The 25,023-nt window shown below is 42.9% G+C and overlaps 1 protein-coding gene across 2 annotated transcripts in view; it reads right to left on the reverse strand.

The window, feature by feature from the left end:
- Positions 1–25,023, reverse strand: part of Fbn1 (fibrillin 1) — a 199,026-nt gene that overhangs the window by 151,784 nt on the left and 22,219 nt on the right. For both annotated transcript variants that reach the window (XR_013108786.1, XM_034495906.2), the window contains exons 2-5: positions 23,059–23,141; positions 21,399–21,497; positions 12,989–13,084; positions 9,020–9,115 (exon numbers count right to left, since the gene is read on the reverse strand). Coding sequence is in view for 1 of the 2 variants with exons in the window: in XM_034495906.2 (XP_034351797.1) it covers positions 9,020–9,115; positions 12,989–13,084; positions 21,399–21,497; positions 23,059–23,141 (374 nt within the window). In the remaining variant the exon portion in view is untranslated. The remainder of the gene's footprint in view (positions 1–9,019; positions 9,116–12,988; positions 13,085–21,398; positions 21,498–23,058; positions 23,142–25,023) is intronic.

The raw sequence follows: 25,023 nt of genomic DNA on the forward strand, positions 1-25,023 counted from the left end.
CAGGTAACAGCTCACCAGAAAGACACACACACAGCCCTGTTTTATGAATCGGGACCCTAAACCACTGGCTCTCAGCCTTCCCAATGCTGCAATCCTTTAATACAATCCCTCGCATTGTGGTGACCTCCAACTATAAAATCGTTCACCTGTTACTTCATAACTAATTTTGCTACCGTTATGAACTGTAGTGTAAATATTTGATATGCCAGATATCTGATGTGCAACCTCCAAGGGGTCACAACCCACAGGCTGGAAAACGCTGCCCTAGAATGTTTTCATCTTCTGATGAAACAAAGATCCCATCTCTAGCCTACGAAACAATTCAGAGCAAAGGGTTTGTTTGTTGCTGAGAAGGTGTGGTGGGAAAGCTGTTGAATGCACCATTCATTTCTTCTACAGACTCATCCCCTCCACCCAGGTTGGTGACAGGCATATACAGCATGTCCACATGGGGTACAGAGCATTTTAACTTCATGTTCAGAGTATCTCACCTCAGAACATTGTGACAAAGATACAGTTGATATTTAAGTATCTCTCTTCAGCCTCAGTTTCACACAGGAAACAGGAATCATCAGCTACTCGGTTAAACCTGCTTGCTGGGTTGATACGTGATGAGAAAGAAGGAATCTCAGGTATAGGCTCGTGTCTTTAACAGGGAATACCCAAGTGTGGTGGAGACATTGCATGAAACTCAGTATTTTATCAGCCTTAAGGCTATACCAACTTCTGTAATTCCCAGATCATGTGTGTTAATAAAAAAGTATTTTTCAGAAGGTGAACAAACTCATTCCTTACCTCTTAGTAAGCATCATTGTTTAAAAAAAAAAAAAAAAACTCATCAGCATATGCCCCCAAAGACAGAGACTTGGCCACACAATCTAAAATTAATCTTGAATTTTAATAAATTCAAGAGAAATAAGATGGCATTAGAGAACTACAAAGGCTAAAATGGGTTGATGGGTTGATGCAACCCTTAGCGTGAACAACAAACACAGAAGGTTTAGTAAATGCCTTAACCAACAAACTGAAAAGAGAGCATGTCAGGGGAGGCCAGCGGTGGTGGCGTCTCAGCAGAGACACTGGGATGGGGTTAAATAAAGGAGAAACAAATCCAAGTGGCTGTTTCATACACATGTAAATTTATGGGCAGATTAATCCTCTCCGAGAATGAGTGGGCGTCTTCACATGATGTTTTTCATTCAAAACCATCCAGGAGTTTAGATGGTCTCCTCTTCTGAGTGTGGATTATTGTAAGAAGCAGAATTATCATCCCAAAACATAAAGCCATTGCATGGCCATGTGAGCGACCACCATCAATACGATCAGAATCCAGAGCTTCAGGATAAGGATGTCAAAGATATCAATGGGGGTGGGGGTGGGGATAGAGGCTTCTGGAAGCATGGATGGGTAGATTTGAAAATATCCAGTTTCTAAGTTAAGCTAAGCCAAAGTATTTTGTTTCACACAGAACTCCCAGGAGTTCATATGTTAATCCTCCCATTACCTCTCCAAGAATAAGGCTGTGGTATAGGATTTCCAAAATGATACTGACCATGGAAACTGTGCTTCATGGACCCCTCTTGGGACTAATGTTCTACAAAAAGTACTTTGGCACATCAGATGGACCACATAGCTCCAGATATCTGTCCAATATACATTAATGAGCCCCAAAGATTGACTCCCAAGGGAGCATGACTACCAGGGAACATAAGCACCACGTATTCCATAATACTCTAATTGAGCATATAAACCTAGTAAGAGTCTCTGGAAGGCAGTTCATAGATAGAGCTGAAACAGTTTCGGAAATAGACTGGCGCTCTCCCAATTTATACATACAAACTCCACTACCCTGCATTAATACAAAGGAGAATTTCTTTAAAGGCTCATACACTGCCTTGGACCGAAGTTATGCAGAAGCACGGTGGGAGGGGGTGAACCTATTCTTTGAAATGAGGCCAGAAGACCTTTAGGCTCCATCTGTGCTCCCATAAAAGGCTGCTCCCCGCAGAGAGTCCTCCTTTTGCCCCAGATCAACTGAGTCTCTGAATATCTGTACACTGTCTTCCTGCCATTTGCAGTATTTCGTCACCTCTGCTACTTTGCTGTCTACTGCATGCATGGCTTTTTGCAATGTGGTGTGTGTGTGTGTGTGTGTGTGTGTGTGTGTGTGTGTGTGTATGTGTGTATTTCAAGGCTGATAACAAGAGCCATGTGTTACTTCCTGATCCTACCACTTGCGTAGGTCAAGGCTAGGCCTTTACTAAATATTTGCTGTAGTTATTACATCTGACATGATGCAGATAGTGTGTTCGACTCTCATGCATAACAGAATTCTTGTAAACAGTCTGGATAAACTAGACTGCTTGGAAGCCATGGCACCCTTTGGATTTGTTTACTTTTTGAGTATTCACGCTGCCCTTTTTTGCTTTTTGTGAAAATACTGCTTTCTGAAAGGTTGAAAAAAAGGCAGTAGGAGGAAGGAAGGGCCTTGCTTAAGGTTGGCTATCCACACCGGAAGTAAGGCTGTGTTGGACACCACCACAGCCATGAACCACATGAGGCTATCTGACCCTTTGGATTGAGATGTGCTAAAATATAGGTCTTGGTTTTCAAAGACATACTAAAGAAAAATAATGGAATATGGTATATTTATCACCTCTAATTCTATTTATTAAAATTAGATATATCAGGTTAAAATAAAATGTACTTTTAAAAGCAGAATTTGCATTTTTCTTCATGTGGCTACTACAAAAATTAAAATTATGACCTTTGAACACTCCAGAATAAGAATTTTCCCAAATATCAAATGTGGCTACACAAGGGGACAGCCAAATGGCTCTCAGTGAGGAAAGGTACTTGGTGCCAAACCTTATTACCTGAGTTTGACACCTGGGTCCCACATAGTGGGTAGAGAAAATAGATTCTCCAACGTTTTCCTGTGATCTCCATGCATGTGCTGTGGCATGTGTACAAAAGCATGTACTAACACACAGACACAAATACACACAGGGCCGGGCAGTGGTGGCACATGCCTTTAATCCCAGCACTTGGGAGGCAGAGGCAGGTGGATTTCTGAGTTCGAGGCCAGCCTGGTCTACAGAGTGAGTTCCAGGACAGCCAGGGATACACAGAGAAACCCTGTCTCGAAAAAAAAATTAAAAAAATAAATAAATAAATAAATAAACACACACACACACACACACACACACACACACACACACACAGGATAAATAAGGAAATATAACAAAAAAATTCAAGCTCACAAGAACTAAAACCAAAAAGTAAGCATCGAAACTAATTGTCTGAGATAGCAAATTTTATAGCTGCAGTACATCCCTAGCCTATGGAAGGCACTCATCTGACAGAACTAGCTTGTTGCAAGCACTTCTGGGGGAGCTGGTGGGAGTCTACTCTATGATACAAAGTCACCAGAGAGGCTTCAGGATTGTGTGCATCAAAGCCATGTAACATAGGCCCTGCCCCGTAGAGAACACAGAGCACCCAGGAATACCCAATGTGGTTACATGGATGGGGGTTCCAAAAATGGGTTTTTACTGTGCCAAAGTTGGTGGTTTGTGGTGGCAAAAATTAAAAGGCACACATGTCTCTGACCATGGGCTACCTAAAGAGAAGGCTGGTGTGGGTGAGCTGGAATCCTTCCCCCAGAAGCTGCCTAGGCAGCCAAGGTGATGAACTCTGAAAGCAAGAGACCTACGGATGGTGATGTTAGTGGAAGCCAAACCAAGGAATTCACACTGAGGAATCTGGAAGGCAAGCATAAGATGTTCTGCACCAACAGAAAACCCAGCCTAAGGTGGGAGAGAGAGTCACAGCAGGTATGAGGCAGAAGTCAGGCAGTTTCCACTGCACAAGCCCAATCCTATGAGGTGTGTGTGCCCTCTGGACCACAGCTGTTCATCAGAAAGTGAATATTTTTTGTCAACAGGTATAGAGTCTAAAAAAAGTCAGGTGTATTCAATGATCTGCCAGCTGCTCACTTGTAAAACCACTTTAGTCATGGAGTCAGCCTTGGGCCATTCCATCTCTTCACACTGTCCCTCTCTGTTAGACTAAATGCCAAAGGTGAGGCCCACAGAATACTTCAGCATATGTTAGTGATGTGGCTATTGCTTGTCACCTGTGGGAAAAATCGGCAGCATTCAGCGTTCTGACAGGCAGAGACCCAGAGGAATGAGGGTTGGTCTGCAGCACTGACTCCAGGAACCTTAGCCTCGTAGGACTTAAAACGACATCAAGGCAGTGAGATAAAGTGGTCCAGCAAGAACAGGAAGTTCATCTCCATTTCATAATCTCAGACAAGCCCCAGAGAAGAAAAGACCCCATCATTCACCAGCTCACTGGACTCCTTCAGTCTGCGTATACGCGCCATTCCACTATTTTCTGCATTTGAATATTTGAACTTCGTTTTTAGCTTGGCAAGTGACAATGTGAAGTGTTTTACTTTTTGAGTATGCTTTCTTCTACTTAGTATAATGTTCTTTAGCCTGTATATTTATGGGAAATGGCAGGCCCCTATTTCAAAAACTAGCTAGTGGCCTGGTATATGTGGGTTTGCCAGTTTCTCTACTCATCATGGACGTGAGGCTTTTTCAGTGCCCTAGCCACTGTGTTGATGCTGTCATAACCATTGTACTCTAGGTTTCTGTACTCTGTAAGTTGTTGTTAAGTCTATAGGTTACCATTCCTCTTATCAACAACAAGCAAATGTATGGGAAGATAAAAGAATTTGCTCCACTATGAAAGCCATGTTACTTTGTCTATGGGTCCCATAACACTGTGTCACAAACCCCAAATACTCACCATAGAATTTATTTATAACAAATTTTAAGCCAAATATGGAGATGCACTTGGCAGAGAAGAGTGGCACTGAGGCAGGAGGAGTGTAAAATAAGGACAATATGGGCTATATAGCACATAAAAATCCTCAAAAAATAAAACTTTGAAGACAAAAAAACATAGGAATGGAAGAAGGGAGGGAAGGAGAAAGGGAGGGAGGGACACAGCCACAAAGCACTCTAATCAGCTGCTGTGAGTCAACAATGCATCTACTTTCTTTGGTGAAGTGGTGCATCCAGACAGGACTATGTAACTGTCATAAGTCTGTATCGCTGAATATTGGTCTGTCCCATTCATGACACTATAGTCAATGCCCATCTTGGTTCACATAATACTTACTGGTTGCTTAATATCATACAATTTTAAAAAAACATTTAATGAAATTATTTTTAATATATCTAATGAAGACAATTTTTACAATGTAAAAGAAACTAAGGGTTGAAAACCAGAAATCTTCACACGTCATCCGCACCTACAGGTACAGATGACGCCACAGGCAGCCTACTTGTTTATTCACTATTACAGAAATAAACAAAATCCTGCCAATCTGCACGGCACGCCCAGCTCCCAGGAGGTGGGTCCTGTCAGTGACAGCACCAGCTTTGTGCTACCTCGTGCCCTCTGCTAGGTTTCCAACAGTGCTCTCCTGTACTTCATTGATAAACAGCTAACAACTAAAAGCATTTCTGGAGTGGGTACAGAGCCCAGGATTGTCCTCATCCTGGAGACAGAAGCAGGGATTTATCAGAACAAATGCATCTGGATGTAGGAAGCTGAGCACATACCCACAGTCTATGCAGTCCTTAGGAGCCTGTTAATACAGAGAGCAACCAGACTAGAATCACTCTTTCAAAGAGTAGACTGGCGCCTTTAAATCAAAATGAGTCAGAAAATTCCAGAACCTTATGTTAGCTGCATCCAAGCAATAGTCAAGGCTACCTTCTTTTGGTTTTTAGAATTACTTAAAACAAACTTGGTTGAACTGCTGTTACATGGAGAAAAACTACCTTCCTAGCCTTAACTTTTAAAATAATAATAATAATAATAATAATAATAATAATAATAATAATAATACTTTGCTTTCTGAGACAGGGTTTCAGGCTGGTCCTGAACTTACTGTGTAGCCAAGGTTGGCACAAACCTGATAAAAATGCTAATCTGTCCACATGCAGACAACCTACACTGCTTTCCTTCTAGAATATACGGTTCATATCCAACAATACGCCTCTGGATCCCCTGAAGAGAAGATCCATGGGTCAGGCACTAAGGATACTGAATCCACAGCTGCTCCTGAGCCTGCACTCCAGTGGAGGGAAAGGCAATCTGCAGTTTCATTATACTTTAGTGGTTGCCATATTTAGTGGTTGCCATAAGGGAGGAAGAGGGAGAGGGAGAGAAAGAGGGAAGAAGGGAGGGAAGGAGGGAGGGAGAACAGATGGAATGAAGGCTTTCAAAAAGTTGGTTTCCAAACAAAAATGCCTCATCTCAATGAAAACAGAATACCACTAACCTAAATAGTTATGCATAAACACAACTCATCAAGAGAATCTGTCCTTCTTTCAGCATTGATGGTCATGATAGATTCTATCCATCCATCATCTACCATTCATGAAATCACACATACATAATGGGGTAAAACGATACAGGACCCCGTTCTTTAAAAACATGGCTTTCAGAAGAGAACAAAATAGTAAAGATTCAATAGATAAAAATGAATTCTGCAGAATGGCACTTCCTCTTCCCCTGTGGTGAGAAAGAGGCTTTCTGGTCCCCTTCCCTCACTGAAGGTCAATGCTGTGTTCCTGGGAGAACAATGGTGGGTAACAGCTCGGGAAAGTCTACTTCCTGTCCCCAACCTCCACTTCTTCCAGTATCTGGATCACTGCCACAGTAGCTACTCCTCTGTGACCAAGTCCTTGCACACCTCGGTGAAGGCTACTTAAACACACCCTAACCTTGGAGACTCCACATCGAAACTCACAGTTTGATTAGTAATTTGGTAATCTCATGCATTCAGGCCATTTCTTCATCTTTGGCAAACATCAGATTTTTGGAGTAGTAATGGGTCAGCATCAGCACCTCCCACCACGGGAAGCAATTATTCTTTGCAGACAACTATGTACCACTTTGTTTGAAGAATAATGTTTATTTTATTCATTGTTTCTCCAAAACAAATTAAACTCAGCAGCAGCCTAAAGCGTTCCCTTCACATGCCACCAAGCCATACATCAGCAGTTTTAGTCTACAGCATCTTCATCGAGAAAACAGTAAGGCCACAGAAGGCCACTATCTAGTACAAACTGGCCTCCATAGTTAGGACGCTGCTGGATTTGTATTAGCTCCAGGGCAATAATATACATGTACAGGTTATAAAGAGAAACCATTTAAACACAGACGCCAAAAAGACATCAAAATACAGCACAAAGGCCACACTGATCACACTCTGGGGGCCTGAAGAACAGAAATACTGTATAATTTATCCAACAATCATAGCAACTGCCCTAGAGTTGCTTATCAAACTGTGTCTTTGGTATATTAGAAAACAACTGAATTTATGTCGACATTAAAAAATAAACAACTTCTCAGTGTTCCACTGCAGTCAGTGTTCTTTGTTTCAGCTACGTAGTTTGAGTGACACATGTTAATCACAGTGATATTTTGCTTTGCTTTCCATCTTAGAATAAGATCTTTATACAATTTGAGAGAAACGTGATCATTGCAATTTTGAAAAGTTCTGAGGAATTTTCTTTTGTTTTTATTTATTTTTTCTAAGACAAGATCCCTCCATATAGCATTAGCTGTCCTAGAACTTGTTATGTAGACAAGGCTAGCCTTCAACTCACAGAGATCAGCCTATCTCTGCTTCTCTGCTTCCCGAGTGCTGGGATTGAAAGTATGTGCTATCATGTCTAGCTCTGGAGAATTTTCAATTTCAGCTTTATAATAGTACAAACCTTTTAAGTGTCACTAAATAACAAAGGGTAGGGCTAAGGAGATAGCTCAGTGGATAAGAGACTTGTTATAGAAGCCAGAGTCACTGAGTTCAAGTCTCCAGCAGCCATATAAATATGGGTGTGATGGTGGATCCCTGAGACCACAGCATTGCGAGGAAGAGACAGGCAGATCCTGGAAACTCACTGGCCAGCCAGGCTAGCCGAAACAGAAAGCTTCATGCTCAGGGAGAGATCCCAACACCATTACACAAGGTGGAGAAGGAGAGATATGGGAAATTGTCCCTTTGCATCTCGGTGCCCCCTCTTCTTATGTGTGAATTCATAATCTTCTCCTGGCCGCCACATGTATAACATGGGTGTGCATACATGTGCACATACAATATATAACATGCAGAGAGACAGACAAATTATCTTAAATACCAGTTTTAAAACACAACACTAAAATAAAATTTTAAACTAGAAATGATGAGGAAATGACTGTGAATGTTGAGACAAAATGATGAAGGAAGCCAGCATCCATTAAGAACATTATGCAACCCCAAATAAGTCAATATCATATTTGCACCAATAGCTAGGAAAAGCAGGCAAAATTTTTCTTTTAACTGATAGGAGCATGGAGCATTAAATTTGAAAATGGAAAATCCAGATTTAAATTAAAGCTTATTGATACTTCATGTCTGAGCTTTGGCTTTTTGTAGGTGAGGGAGAGGGTGGTTGTCCACACTTCCTGGGCTGCACACTGACTATACAGTGCTGAGCCCAGCTGCTTGACAGACCCCTGCAGTGAACTGTGAACTCCATGTTTGTCATTCCAGCTCCTGCCAGGGTCAATGGTTCTTCTTGTGGGTCTTTCATCCTAAACAGTTCCCTTTCTATGTATGTTCTTGCGGGAAACCATTTCTCTAATTTACAGGATAAGGTAAAGTACACTATTTCACCTTTATGGGAAATTGTCCCCTTTGGGTCTTAGTGCCCACCCTTCTTATGTGTAAGCTCACTATCAAACACTTCACCCACTGCCAAGAACTGCTGAGAAGCATGCAAACTCAGAGCTGCCATCTTGGCACCCTGGAGACCTCCTCAGTGACGATTCAGAAGCCTGGCCAGCCAACTTCAGGAAGTAGCTACACACTCTCAATGCCAGTATAAACCAGTAACAGATTAGTCACCAGAATGCCTTTATACAAATCACTTAGAAAACACTTTACCTCTTTCACACTGGGGTCCAGTAAAGCCGTATGTGCATGCACACCGATTTGGGGCCACGCACCTCCCTCCATTGAGACAGCCACTTTCACAGACAGCTACAAGATAAGGAAAGAAAGTCTCATGATGCTGCACTTGGACCTCCAGAAAGGGCAGCAAACACAATGTGCATGATCCCCCCAGTGTCTGCTTTGAACAGACACCCCACAGTTGCAGGTCACCAGAGGATGCTCCCTGGACGGTCACTCTGTACCTGGATTATGCTTACAATCTCCTCTCAGAATATGCAGCCCCTGAGAAATGCTTCCAGTTCAGCATCTAAGGTGCAGGTTCCTAACTCACTTCACCAGATACAAACTACATGTGTGCAAGTGGACTCCTGCTTGGGATTGATGAATTTTGAGAGGGCTTCCTTGAGGAGCAGCAGCGTTCATGCTGATAGCACCATTGACAGCAAGTGACCAAATGTTAATACTGAAATTCTGTTGAGGTTCACGGTGTGAAGCTATGTCTCTGTCCTTCCTTGCCTACCTAAGGCATTCTCTGATTGGCTTTAATAAAAATCTGATGGCCAATTAGCTGGGCAGGAAGTGGAAGGCAGGACTTCCTGGGAGGGAAAGGAACTCTGGGAAGAAGAAAAGAGAAAGGTCTTTTGCCAGTTGACATGAGGGAAGACCAATGTGACTACGGACCTGTAAGGTATAGATAGCCATGTGGCTGGATGAGGCTAGGTGGTCAGATTAATTTAGATGAACTAGTTGAAATTCTGCCCCCAAAGACCTATGCTTTGAAATATTAAAAGGTTTCTGTGTGGTTATTTGGGGAAATAGCTGGTCAAGGAATAATTGCCACCATATTAATTTCCAGCTTTAATTTATATATACAAAATAATAATTTTTCACAGGATTCAGCCATTTAAGCACTATAATTAAGATCCATTTATGTTGCAACAAAATCTAAGACACTAGTGATGAGGTGGGTCTTAAAAAACTAGCATAGGAACATGTTAGTTGTCCACCCCCTAGAATAAAACCATGACTCTAAGACCTGAGACCTCAAGTACTGAACAATTTTCTAGGACTCTTGCATGCATGACCTCAATATGAGAATCTTCATGAGTGGTAGACACTTCCCTGCCAACTTGACACAAGCTGGAGTTATCTGGAAAGAGGAACTTAACTTAGAAAAATGCCTCCAACAGATTGCCTCTAGGCGAGTTTGTAGGGAATATCCTTGATCCATGACTGATGTAGGAAAGTTCAGCTCACTGTGGGGCCATCCCTGGACTGGTGACCCTGGGTGCTATAAGAAAGAAGGCTGAACAAGCCATAGGGAACAAGCCAGTAAGCAGTTCCCTGTGTGGTCTCTTCTTGCACGGTCTCCGCTTTGGTTCCTGCTTATGAGCTCCTGACTTGAGTTCCTGCCTTGACTTCCAGCACAGTAACCTGAAGCCCGTCCTTCATATTCCTCCTTCCTCTCCCTTTGCTTCTCCACATGGTTTTGTTTTGTTTTGTTTTTTTGACCCAATAAGTTACTTGTTCATCTCTTCATCTGCTCTGCCCTGGAAGGCCTGAACTTAAACACTTCTTAGTGCCAAGAACTAAGGTGACTCACTTTCTCACCCTGAAAAGTAGAGAGGGCTCTGAGTGACCATCACTCTTTGCCTCCTAACTCATAGTCAGGCCAGAATAAACATGTTGAAGCAGAAAACAAAATGAGAGGCTGCTTAGGCAGCGCTCACGTTTTACAGAAGAGGAAGCCGAAGCTTGAGAAAGAGTTTCCAGGTTTCGTTCATTGGCGTCTGCCTATTCTGGGCTTTGTGCTAAAGTCCATCAGGAGATACACATGGAGAGATGCCTGGCAGGTTGCTGGACTGTCCTCTGAAGGGCTCCATCCCCACCTGTCCTGTGGCCAGAGCCTAACTTAACTCCTCCTACTTCCCATTTTTTTCTCATCCAGAATGATCTTCCTCATTGTAAATCCTTGTAAATCAAGTCGATGAGGTGAGTGTTTCATAATGTCAGCGCATTAACTATGGAGTCAGGCCACTAGAGCTCTGTTCCCAAGCCTGCTCATTGCTGTCTGTGGACCTTCAGAGATCACTGACACTTTTGAGCCCTGACTTCTCCATCTGTTAGAGGCAGTAGGCACAGACACCTTCCAACTCAAACAGTTGTTATATTAAATCAGTACAGGTTGAGTTCTTTTGTTATGCTTTATTGACTGACTGACTGAGTGAATGTGTGTGTGTTTGTGAATGAGTATGTGAGTGTGTAAATGAGTATGAATGAGTGTGTGTGTGAATGAGTGTGAGTAAGTGTGGGAGTGAGTGTGCCAGTGAATGAATGACTGTGTGTGTGAGTATGTGAGTGAATGAATGTGTGTAAATGTGTGTGAGTGTGTAAGCAAGTATGGGAATGAGTGTGTAAGTGTGTGCATGCACCACAATACACATGTGGAGATCAGCAGCAACATGAGGAGGTTGGTTTCCTCCTTCCACCAAGTGGGTCCCAGGACAGCCAGGTTTTGTGCCAAATGTCTTTACCTGAAGAATCAGTGTGGCAGCCCCACGAGACATAGCTTTAAAATGCACCTACCACATAGCAGGGTACAGTAACTGACTCACTCAGCAGTTGTAGTTAGCTGCTATTTTGTTATCTTATTACATTTTCTCCACGGCTTCCTGTCTGAGCACATTTCCCTCCTGTTATCTGTCTCCAGATCTCACTCCAGTGTTAACAAAGCACCTGCTCTGGCCCATGCCCCATGCTATGTCCTCAACAGTGCTTCATCTCACACTAGGCCATTGCTTGAAAGATCTATGACCATCACCTGATGGGTGAGCTCCTACACATCCCTCAGGACAGGCCTGGCCCAGGGGCCACCTGGGCTGCTGTGACTCTTTCCTCTGTCCAAGTTGGGCTGCAAAAACTCAATATTCTTGTCAGATAGTGGCGTGGGGATAATCACTGAGCCTAATATAGATGTTGATTTATTTATAGTAGCATTTTCCATCACATACATGCAATGGCAAAATTCAAAACAACATGAACAATAACCACTTTATTAAGTAAGCATATGTGTAATAGAGTTTAACACAACTGTGAAATAATAACTGACAAGAAAATACAAATAATAAAATATTAACTCTAAAAGATCTATCTTGGGCCTAGAAAGGAGTATTCAGTTTATAGAATTGTAGATCATTTTTTTCTAATAATTGAATTTTCCTGGATTTTCTATAGGGTGAGTAGTTCATCCTACAGTAATGAAGAAGCTTATAAGATGAACAGCTATTCTAAGAAATGTGCAGGGGCCATCAGAGTACAGACACAATCAATGTTGCTTGTGAGTTGAACCAGCAAATTGGGCACCCAGTCAACACTAGTGTAACAGAATCTGTCTTGGGGGGCTAGAGATATGCAGACACAATTAGCTAATACAAGGAAAATGTTTAGAAAAAAAAGAAGATATTGTTTGGAAACACTTTCAGGATGTTTTCTGAAAATTTAGGTAGAGACAGTCAGCAAATCAGGAGGCGAATGCTTGGAACTTATGCTGAAATTTTCTTTTGAAGGGATGAAAATGCTCTAAAACTGGTTTGTGGTGATGCTTGCACAATCTGGTAGATAAGCTAACATTATGAAGCCCTACAGTTGGAAAGGGCAGAGTGTATAGTTTGTGAATTAAATAACTGTCAACTTTTTTTTAAAGAAGTATTTCATACCTGTAAGTCTAAGGTGTGAGACAAGGCAGGTGGTAAAGATAATCAAAAGAAAGTGAACAAGCAAGTTACTATCAACCCCAGGACGGAAGAATGACACTAAGTGTTTGGGTGATCTGTCCATCTGCAAGGGTCCGAGACATCTGCGAAAACGTAGTGCCCTGGGTTATCAAAGAAAATTCACAGCAAGTGTTTCGTAATCCCACAGGTCTGCATGTGACTGACATCTACCACAAGGCGTACTTACGCTGTCCGCAGTGAGTGCCAATGTACCCCTTCTGGCACAGACAGTGGTCATCGCTGCAGCTGCCCCCATTCATACAGCGGATGCTGCAATGTTGGACTAGGGATAAAAGAGAAGAATGGCTTAGTGTGGCAGTTTGTGTGTGTAGATGGTTTAACCTGACATGATTTGTAGCTATTTGACAAAAATGAGATAAAATAATTCATTGAGATTCATATATCATGCGGACAGCAGAAGGGTTCTAATTAGTGAGGCTCATTGTTTTAAGTATAAAGCCACTTACAGTGCAATGTGGTTTGTTCTTGGCACTTGCTTTAATGGGGTTAAATGACTTCCTTAATTTAGCAAAATTTACAGTCCAGTGTCATCTCTGTAATTTATACCAATAAGAAAAGAGTGTCTGAGTGATGGCCCAGGACACGGATGAGGTGGCAATGATTTCCCATGAAAAGAATCAGAGTTCAAAATATCCGGCCAGGGAATCGGTTGGAGTAACACATTCCACCGACTTTTATTCCGTTTTGATAGCAGGATGAAAGGACATACTAGAAGTGTCACATAGCAACAATGTTTGATGGATGGAGACTGGGGGTGATGACTGGACTGAACTCAGAAAGAGCTGCTCATTTAAACTGTCACGTTAAATGAAAGACCATCAGTATTTCAAATTCATTCTGTGTCACATTCTCACCAATAGAAGTGTGCATTTCCAAGACCTAGACTATAGGTGGACACCATCAGTGATACACTGAAACAGTGACACACTAGAAGTGGAGTCTTAGAAATATCTGGTAGACTGATATGATCAAGGGTTTCCCAATGGAGAAGTTAGAGAGAAGACTGAAGGAGCAGAAAGGGTTTGTGACCCCATGAGGAGAGCAACAATACCAACCAACCAGAGCTCCCCAGGGTCTAAACCACCAGCCTGGGAGCACATAGGGAGGGACCCATGACTCCATCTGTACATGAAGGGGAGGATGGCCTTGTCGGGCATAGGTGGGAGAGGAGATCCTTGGTCCTATGAAGGTTGGACACCAGTGGGGGGAAATTTGAGGGTGGGGAGGTGGGAGGGGGTAGGTGGGGGCACAGCTTTACAGAGGCAGGAGGAAGGGGGATAGAATAGAGGGTTCCTGGGGGGAGAATGTGGTAAGGGGATAAAATCTGAAATGTAAATATAATACCCAATAAAAAAAATTAGAAAAAAAAGAAATGTCTGGTAGACCCTCCTATGAGAGATGTCGATAGTCACAGAACATGCTCTCTCTCCTCTAGCATGTAGGCTGTCTTGTGCTGATAGCATTTTCAAAAGTTCCAGCTGGTCCCTACTTTATAGAAGCAGTAACTACACTTCCTACAGAAGACTAAAGGCTTGGCTAAGGGAACCACGAGTCCTGTTGACACTTCCTGATATAAGAGGCCATAGTAGGATGCTGGAGTTTTGGCTTTTTCTGGTGTGTCCTATGTGTGGGAGTCAATTCCCAGTGGAAATGGCTCCGTGGGGAACAGAGGTCTGTCCATCTATGAAGAAGCTGGAACCAAGGGCTCTGCTCATTCTTAAGCTGTCTTCACGGAATGCTCAGGCCAAACCTTCTCCCGAGAGAACAGCAGAGTCCTCCCCACAGCCAACTTCATCTGTGAGAGGTCCCCACAGCAGTGTTAAGAAATGACAACTTGGCTATGAGAACAAAAACCATTTGTCTATAGAGCTACAAATATTCGGAGGTCAACCTAGCCTGACAGCCGGAAAAGAAAAATTCTAACTCCTGTCCCTACTGCACCCTCTTAGACACAAAGAGAAGTCAAGTTGAAAATGATCTGCCTTTTCAAGAATCTTACTCTCTTCCTAGAATATCATTAAAGGTTCTTTTTCTCCTGAGTCAAAAGATTCCTGCACCTCAGCACTCAAAGCCTCTTCAGTAGGGCCCTAAATACCCACCAGAGCTCCTGGAACAGTCCCCTGACTTGTAAGCACATCATTTGGTCCCTCAACAAATACATATGAATGCCTACTAGGCATCATGAAAAATGCTAGCTAGGCACAGTGATGTGGTCCTTTTGTAGAACCCCCTCCTAACCTCTTCTGTTTCTTTGCCTCTAACTCTTGGGGCCCAAACAAAAATTCTCACCAAATCCCACCAGTCTCCATCACCCTTTAAATGTCTCTCTGTTTCTTTGTTCCTCTATGACTTCTGTTCTGTTCTCCCTCCCAAACCAGATACCCTGTGCAAGTGTGTGTGTGTGTGTGTGTGTGTGTGTGTCCATGTGTTTGCTTAACTTGTGTTACCTAGTAATGGCAACAAGAGCTACATGGGAAGAGTAGCCAGGCTAAGAAGCTGCCCCACGTGTCCCAGGTACCTATATAGCTCTGAGCGGATAATTATTTGAGCATTTTAACCTTTTCCCCTCCATCTACAAGAGCTAATAGCTCCCCCTGCTACAGACATCAAGCAAACCATGCAGACAAACTGTTACTTTAGGCTCCATTGAAGCCTCTCAGCCAAATGTTTTTTAACTCTAAAGCAATCTACAAGTATACAAAGGGAAAAAGCATGCTTAAGACTTTGGATACTATTCTAAGTGGGTCAGGAAATGGTGTACAATTGCTTTTAAAACTCGGTTCTATGCTTAGTTCTATCCTATCTTAGAAAAACAGCAAAGACTGGGAAAGGGCAGGAAATGACGTCATCCTTAGAGCAAACTCAGTGTACAAAATGATTTCAATTAAAGTAGCTCATGCCAAGACCTGATTTCCATTCCCACACAAGCAACAAAGCCACTTAGCTACTTTGCAATTTCAAAAAAAAAAAAAAAAAAAAAAAAAGGAAAGAGTGACCAGTGGCTTCCCAGTTACTTGCTCAAAATGAAAGTCAGGGTGAAATTTCCTTTCCAGGAAGAATGACTATGTGTACATTGAAACGTGACAGATCAAAAGCCTCTCTTGATATGACTTTCATTTCCTTAAACCCCCTCTTTCCAGTTGAAACTTCTCCAGGTTAAAAATATTCTTTTCCTTTAAAAAAAAACAAAACCACCCTGTAAGACTTGGAAGGCCAAAAGTCACTGTGAGCCCAATGGTCACCCTGCCCAGTGGGTCTTGGGGTTATCAACAGATGGAGGCCTCCATCGTTACTTTCATGGACGGGTCTTAGAGCTTAAGTGAAAAGCATTCCTTTAGAAGCAGGAGAAAGCCTGGCATATGGCTTGTCTCTACAAACACCCAGCACTGTGTAGGCTGAGGCTACAGTGTGGAGTGTTGGCATGAACTCAAGGCCAGCCTGGGCTACAGAATAAATTTCAATAATCTACAGACTGAGACTTCATCTCAAAAGTTGTTTTGGAAGGTGGGTGCAAACCTAGTATCTCTGTGACAAAGCATTGCCTTTGTCACCCAAGCTGGAAATCATTTGGAGGGACCAGACTCACAGACAGGTTTTCCTTTGGATTGAATCCTGCCACTGGTCCCTAGTCTAAATTTACTCTTTAATTTAAACAGGAATCCCAGACATTTCATAATTAGCAGACAAGAGTTTGTCTAATGAAAGAAAAAAAAAAAAAAAAGCCTGAAAATCAGAGTTCTACTCGCACTCACAGGATGCAGTTTCAATGCATGTGCTAAAAAGCCCATGTCAAGACACATGCCTAAACTCAACCTGTATTGAGGTTTTACCAGGAACAGAATACTAAGAGAGTCTAGGTAGTCACTGTGCAAGTTGAAGCTGTCCTGTGCAGTCAGACTCCTAATAAAAAGGTCCCATTAAAGATGGCCAGAGAGCCTCAGACCATGTCATACCAGGATCCACATCCTAGAAGTAACACGCATGGCCAACATGTACCTGCGGCCACAAAAGGTCCCAAATAAGTTTTGCATTCATTTCAGGACTGATCCTTTCAATCACTCAACAAACACACACTGAAAATCTTTCATTGAGAAGGTCGCAGGAAGAGCTCAAAAGTCTTTCTTTAGAAAGTGCAGTACAAACTCATTAAGATGACTAACTAGTAAGGAATGGCATGCATGCAGCACAGAAGGGAAAGATGCAGGGCCAACATTTGGACCACAGCATCTCAGCCATCACCCTCTGGGCAGACTCAGCCCCCGGAGAGAGCACTGGGACAAATTTCAAACAAGTAACCAAATGTGTGTTTTAACTTAAGCACTGGGAAAAGCCCAAACAGACAAATGAAATAGGCAGACTAATCTCTAGACGCTACACCTGAGACAACAATCCTGAGGTGGCCTGAGTCACTGCAAGACAAGAACGGTTTTCATTTGGACCGTAATTCCCTTAGATGCATAAACATCTGTGGGTGCCTACAGACTCACACAGCTTAAAACAGGACCAGATCATCTCGGAACATGAAAGTCACCTGAGCTGGGAAAGATTCAGAAAATGACAGGGTGAGTGACATCTGTCATAGATGTTTCCATAAAGTCTGAACAGAGAGAAAGCCAATTCAGCAAGTGTAAAGGGTGAGTCTGGACAGCCTGTAGGCACCCGTCCCTGTCAGTGCAAACCCTACAGATCCTAAAATGTGTTCCTATCATCAAGCCTTTCAGAGTGCCTACGGTGTTGTGGATAGCCCTAGCCTCTTGTCATGGTAATTCCACTCCTGGGAGAGGCTGCGAAGGAGGAGTAAATCTTGTGAACCTTCTGTCCAATCGAATTTGTTAAATAAAGGCTAGAGCCAGTGATTGAGCAGTAGAATAGTGGTGGGAGGAGCCAGAGGTAGGTGAGGAGCCCTGACATTACAACTCCCAATTTCTAAAACCATAAAATAAAGTTTCATGATATTTAGTTATGGCAGCCTGGAGCATTTTTCATGTTTTAAGATAATTTTTAAAGTTTTACTAATTTGTGTGTGTGTGTGTGTGTGTGTGTGTGTGTGTGTGTGTGCCTGCCATATGTGTGTAGCTGTCTTAGGAGCCCAGAAGAAGGGTTCAAATCACCTGAAGCTGGAGTTACTGACTTTGTGAGCCACCTAGCAAGAGCAATGGGTAAAGAACCTGGGTCCTCTGCAAGAGCATCCAGAGCCCCAACCGCTGAGCCTGGTCTCCAGGCCTTTAAAGTTTGCTTGCTTGCTTGCTTGCTTTCTTTCTTTCTTTCTTTCTTTCTTTCTTTCTTTCTTTCTTTCTTTCCTTCCTTCCTTCCTTCCTTCCTTCCTTCCTTCTTCCTTCTTCCTTCCTTCCTTCCTTCCTTCCTTCCTTCCTTCCTTCCTCTCTTTCTCTCTCTCCTTTAATTTCTCCCTCCCTTCTTCCCTCCCTCCCTCCCACCTTCCTTCCTTCATTCCTTCCTCCTTCCCTCCCTCCCTTTCTTCTTTCCTTCCTTCTTCCTTTCATCCTTTTTTTTAAATTTGTGTGAGTATTTTGCTTGTACCACAGAGGCCAGAAGTGGGTGCCAGAGCCCACAGAGCAGGAGTTACGGGTGGTTGTGAGTTATCATTATAGATGCTGAGAACTGAACTCAGGACCTCTGCATGAGCAACAAGTGCTCTTAACCTCTGTGCCATCTCTCCAGCCCCCTGAAACAGTTCTTTATCTTAGTATTATTGCAAGATAATATATATGTATTTGCAAATGTTTACATACATATTTAAGGAGGGTTGTAAACTCATTTAATAAACATGGTAGGACTTTACAAGAAGTAAAATTGCTCAGGATCCAGCACTGGCCTCAGAAACTTAAGTAGAGTCCTAAACAGAACTAGAATTAAAATCCAAAGCCCGACCCTGAGTGGCCAGTGGCCAGTGGCCAGAGTCATGCTAGGTCTAAGGGAAGCTGAATCCCTCTGGTTCCATGACAATAGCCGGCTGGAGTTTGAAACTTGTGGAGAGTTGTCTTCCCATTTAGGTTCCACGGGGCATTCAAGTCAAACACCATCTGCAAGAACAGCTTCCTTCCAGCCTTTCCTCCATCAGACCAGAACAATAAGAGGTCAGAGATCCACACCCTGCCAGCCCTTCATCCCCAGTCACATAATAATTAGAGTTTTTATTATAGGATGGAGTGGTAAAATGATGGAAAGCAGACCTGCCCAACCTGCAGCCTGTGGGCTGCAAGTGCCCCAGGGTGGCTGTAGATGACAGAGTTCTGTCACAACAACAAAAAGTTAGACACCCTGGGAACTGGCCCCTTTTAGCAGAACAGGTATTTGTAAGAAAATATCTCACTGATGGATGTTATGCCATTAGCAGGAGAGTTATCCATACACGGTGACGACTTTTACAGGATGATCTCACCTCTGTAATACAGCACAGCTGATCCACAAACATGGTTTCAAAAAACCAGGAAGGGATTCTGGCTATCTTCAGCTATACTTAATTTTTTAAAAAAAATATTGCCAACTTTAAATTTTTTAAGCTCTTAAGACAATGTGAATTCTAAGAGAGTTCAAGCCAATAATTTTTAAGACTCCATATACCTCAAAGACCTTGATGATGTAATAGTCTCTTCCATTAACTATTCTGATTGACACTTGGCTCTGGGGCTTTGGGCAAAGCCGGGGCACTACACACAGACCCAGAATTTCCAGAGAGCACCACCCACAAGACCCAGACTCAAATCTCTATCTTAGGTCTGGCCTAGGATCTTACTGACACACTTCTTCCAACTTCATGGCTAGTTTGAAGCATCCAGGACCATACAGGCATCATCTCTGGCCGTGTTGAATCCTGTCCACATCTCATGGTTTTTCCTTACAGAGTCTTGAGCATTCACATTATCACTGGATTAACTTCCTATCTAGGCACTCAGCTGTGATTTTCTTCCCTTAAAGTGATCATCAGAGAAGAGGGGCTAGAGTAAGAGGATGGTTTTATTCCCATTTTGATGACTATGTTCTTTCCCATACTGAGGCTGCCTCTCCTCAGTGACAGTCCGGGGTCTTTAGGGTAGGCAGAGAGATGCTCTGCATTCAGATGTTCCTGAAATGGCCAGTTGACTTCATTGTCTCTTTCTGCTCCTCCAGCTTGAGTGCCTTTGATGGGTAGAGTCAGCTCGAGCACATGTAAAACCAAGCTGAAATCAAGTATGCGTATGCCATGCTCGGTGTATGGAGTGAGAGTCCCAGACCACGGGGGAATTTCTCTCCTGATCTACAACCAGCTTTATTTAGTATTAGGCCATCTTCTCTTGGGTTCCACTAGAAGAAGACTCCAAGATGATTTCAGCAAAGGCAGTTTGCTTGGGAGAGATTCCAGGAGGCAAACTATGATCTGAGGCTGAGTTCTGGTCAGAAATTTTAGGAAGCAGTGCAGAAGAAATCTCAGAGCTATCTAAACTGGGAGCATAGAAGCCCCAGAGCTGGCCCATCCATCACTGGTTGAAAGTTGTCTGTGTCCACTGACCCCACAGCACTTCCCACTTCCTCTACAATGGACCATCCCTGGACAGAAAAATGCTGACCCAGCCTCCAGGCCAACTTCATGTGCTCCCCTGTGAATGCCAAAGGACACGAGTGGACACTAAGAAGATCCATTCATGGGAGCCAGCCACTGGGCTCATAAAAGCCACAACTTCATGTGAGGCCTCTCAGCAGACAGGGAATCTTGACACACTGCAGTCTCTCCTTGCACTAGATAAAAAAGGAACACACTTGCTCCACACCAGTGATTCTAAAAATCCCATCTAATATGGAATAGCAGTGGAGGGGGTGCATTTTTCACCCAGAAACTGGAACTAGGAATACGTATTTGTTTTGCCTTGGCAACTGTTGGGATATTGAGGACTGTTTATATAGACATGAACTTTAACTTTTTAAACAACTAATAAAGGACTCTTCTCCCAGCCCCCACATTTCCCCCATTTCAATACTTTGGATACCACACTGAAAGATAAAAGAAACAGTAAAACCAGAAGGCAGTGGCTCTCTAGCTGAACGTGGATGTTTATATGGCCAGAGAGAATAAACAGCATGTCTTATGTCATGTCTGTATGTCACTGAATCTCATGGTTTCCTTGTGGAAAGGCAAGTGTCTTGAGTTTCAAATAAGTTTTTCATCAGATCAGTTTTATATTTCAGTAGCACAAAGAAAAATGGCTAGTTTTATGGAGTCAAATAAAGTTCATTCTATAATCATTTCTGTGAACAGTTTTCCTTGGTGCTTCTATTAAAGATACAGAGATGAAGGAGCCTGTACTGACATTGAAGGTGATACTCTTTATGCTCTTCCTAGCAACGACACCCCACAGGCAATTCTCATATAAGAGTAAAGAAGTGGGAGGCTAGATCCAGGAATGCCTTTCCAAGAATTCTGGGTAAAGTGAAGAAGGCAGATGTTCTAGTGGTGGTGGGTGCAGGGGGGAGGGCGGTAGAAATGTATTGTAGGCAAAGGAAAAAACCTAACAGCAAATTTAGGAGAAAATAGGGCATAACCACATAAAATAATATTGTCTATAATGACATGTTAGACTCACTGGATCTGGAGCCACAGGAAGGCGATATCTGACCAGATGGGCAAGTGCACATATTTGGCCTCGAGCAGAATCCATCCCCACAGGAATGCCGGCAAATGGCTGCAAATCAAATCAGAAGGCTGTCAGAATGGAGTTCTTTTCCACATAGCTAGGCACAGGGACTCAGTGCTCAGATGAGGGCCCTGGGCCCACTGCCCCTTCTGTATTCATTTGCAAAGCAAGTCTACCAGAGTAAAGAAACTCTAGTTTGAAATCAGTAACTCCTTTATCGATATTGGTAGTTCTCTGCCTTCTCTTATTCAACAGGACCTAATTGCTCAAAATCCCTGGCCAGGCTGTGAAGAGAAAACCAAACAAATGAAAATCTCACGAGAACTCTGTTCTTATATTAATTTATAATTTAATAATGAAAATCTTACAACAGTATTCTTGGCAGCTGATTTTCTTGTAAACATTTAATTGTCGCTCGACTCTGAATTATACTGATAGCCTGAGGGGAGAATCTACAGATCAGGGAGACAGTCACATTGCCTCCCAGCCAAGTGCTCTGCTAGTGTCCTGAAGAGCAAATTAAAAGGCAGAAGACTTGGAGTTCTCGGCAAACGAAGACTGGCTCACTACTTGTTAGACTCAGTGCGCTCCTTGACCTAAACTCCTCGAGAGCCTGTGAGAGGCAGACATGATGTAAAAGGCTAAAGTGATAAACAGGGTAGACTGTGCACTGAGACACGGTGAAAGGTTTCAGAGATAGACAAACCATCCCCAGATAGGAGATCACAGAATCACAGCAACATGTATTTTGATGCCTAATGAAACTATTCCAGAGATTCCTAAAGAATGAGGAGGAAAGGATTCTCTGACAAGCTCCTTTAGAAAATTCCAAACCCCACCATCCCTACCCCATTAGTAATTTTTTTTCTTTATTCTTGGGGTGTATGCGTGTGTGTCCTTAAACAAGACCTCTCTGAATGGCTCAGAACTCACTATATAGACCAGGCTATCCTCAAACTTACAGAGAGCCAACCTTCTCTGCCTCTCAAGTGCTAAGATCAAATTGTATAACACCCTTCCTAGGTTTTCATAGAGGCATGGTCTCACTAAGTAGCCCAAGCTGACCTCAAGCTCTTGATCCTCCTGTCTCAGCTCATGGAGTTCTGAGATTGTGTACTGCCACAGCCAGCTGTGAGTTTGATCATTAAAATAATGCTCTTTGCTCTTGCTCTTTGTCCAAGAGTTAGACCTGCTTTTTCCCTCAAATTTAATGTACGAGCTTTGGGGAGGCCCAGGCATATTACAGCCAAACAGGGAAAAATTACTATGAGGAAGTCAGCAATGAGAAGCTCTTGTTCAAAATCCCATTAGCATGATTACACCAGTCTATGCAGCCAGGAGCAGCATGTGCAAACAGCACACAACTGTAATCAAAGCATCCCCATGGCTCCATTCTGTAGATTTAGAAATGTTCTAAAGGAAATCCCTGATTAAAGAAGGGCAGTGCTTTGGAAAGTTATTGTGTTTCCCAAATGGGATTCAGAAAAAATAGGAAACTCTTATCTCCAGAAGGCTGAGCTATAATCACATTCATAGTATTCAGTAGCAAGTATCAGCATGCAACGAAAGCCACGATAACATTTGAGTGACAGGTCATCTATTTACTTACGAACAATACACTGATTTCCACCAGGTAAGGTTTTCCATCCAGGACAACAGTATGCATTATAACGTGATCCACAGACATTGGGTCTGAAACAAAAACACAGAATTCCATACTTTGAAAAATAAGAAATAAGCAAATGATGAGAAAGGAAGAGAAAAAAAAAAACCCAAACCTCTACATGATCCAGTAGAGTAAACCCCAGCAAACAGGGGACTAAAATATAAGGGACTGACCAAGATGATCAGTTTAGGACATTTGGAACATTTAACATATTGCTATGGTAGGAATCCGTTAACACCATCATGCAGACAGTACACCGGGAAATGAAAACCGGGAGATGCCGAAGAAAGTGCCTGCCTTCTCAGACGCTCATGTGCTAAGACCCACGGATCAATGTATACAGGTCTGTTAAACCAACTCCTTATCAACCTGCATCAGAAAGGTCATCAAAATCTGTTACACCCAAAGTTTTAAATGTCTACTCTCAGAAATGCCATGTTTCCCCCTCTCTGGCCCTGCTCCCCTCCAAATCACCACAACAATCTTCCTTCACAGAAATTACAGGAATTCAAACTACCATCAGTTCAAAAACAAACAAACAAACAAACAAATAAATAAATAAATAAGGGCCAAAACATGTAAATATTTCTTTAGCAAAAACTTGGAAACAGTCAATACCAGAAATCCCTGGAAAATAAAAGCACTCTAGCTTTACTGATTACAGACAGCTTGTCACGAGCCTTGGAGTAAAGACTCCATTCAGGATACAGAAGGTGGATCTTTAACAGTTCCTGGGGAGAGCTGTGTGGGGGTGTGGCTACTCCTATATCTGAAAGGCAAGGTGGAACACAGACCTAAAAGCAACTAGCTCTTCAGCCTGCGTGTCCTTGAGCCTAAACATCGATGCTAGTTGCCGACAATAGCTAATCAGAAGGGTTGTGTGCTGAGTGCTCACTTCTACACTCCTGACCCCAAGGCTCAGAGAACATCACGAGAGAGGGGGTAGAAAGAACATGAGAGCCAGAAAAATGGGGAGCGGAGCTGTGAAATGCTGTCTTCTGGACATAGCTCGGCTGTTACATTCACGAGCACACTGCAACTATGGTTACCCTCACAAGCTCAAGCCAGCCAAAATTCCAGAATGGTTGGGGAGGGATCCTGAGACTGTCCACCCCTAGCTCAGAAACTTTTGGCAGTTGATGACTGAGGGAAGGAAGTCCCACCCCCACATCCATGCCCACATGGGCAGCAGTAATTAGATTCGGTAAGTTATTAGCTAGAAAGGAAGAAAAGGCAATTAGTGAAGTCAGGGCAGAGACGTTTGGGGGGAAGTCTGGGAGGAGCGGGAGGGAAGTAGCAGCGGGCACAATATGAAAGCCCCAAAGATTAAAAAGTATTATTTTTTAAAAGGTCACATGTTTTACAGTCAATTTTATAAAACAGAAGACATTCCAAGGCTTTCTAGTATAAATACCACAGTCCCTCAAGAATAAATTTTCAACACAACTGCACAGCTAACATGTATTTCTGAGCTGGGATGCATCCTACGTCTAGATGCAAAAGCCTCCTGCTTGTACTCATCCCTGTCTTCTACCTCTTGCAGGCAGGGACTTGGGTAAAATCTGTTCCCATCTGTCACCTTTCTTATAATTCCACAAATTCTGGAACAATCTACAGTGTACAATGCACTCTCGATATTAGGGTCAGAGGAGAGAATTGGGCTGGCAGAAGCCTAGAACTTCATACTCAGCAGCATGAATACTGAGTGCCTAGAGCCAGGTTTCCTTGGCCTCTCTGGTCTTCATTCATTTCAGCACGCATTGTGATATTACAATATTTGCCTTCTCTACAGTCAGTGCAAGAGAATGTGTGCACTTATAATGTGTACTTGTGTGCCTGTGTGCATTCAGATACAATAATGGACATTCAAGCTTTGTTTTTAAGAAGGAGATTGGGAGAACCAAACAG

This window comes from Arvicanthis niloticus, chromosome 2 (genome assembly GCF_011762505.2).
Source record: "Arvicanthis niloticus isolate mArvNil1 chromosome 2, mArvNil1.pat.X, whole genome shotgun sequence".
In the NCBI taxonomy this organism is placed as follows: domain Eukaryota; kingdom Metazoa; phylum Chordata; class Mammalia; order Rodentia; family Muridae; genus Arvicanthis; species Arvicanthis niloticus.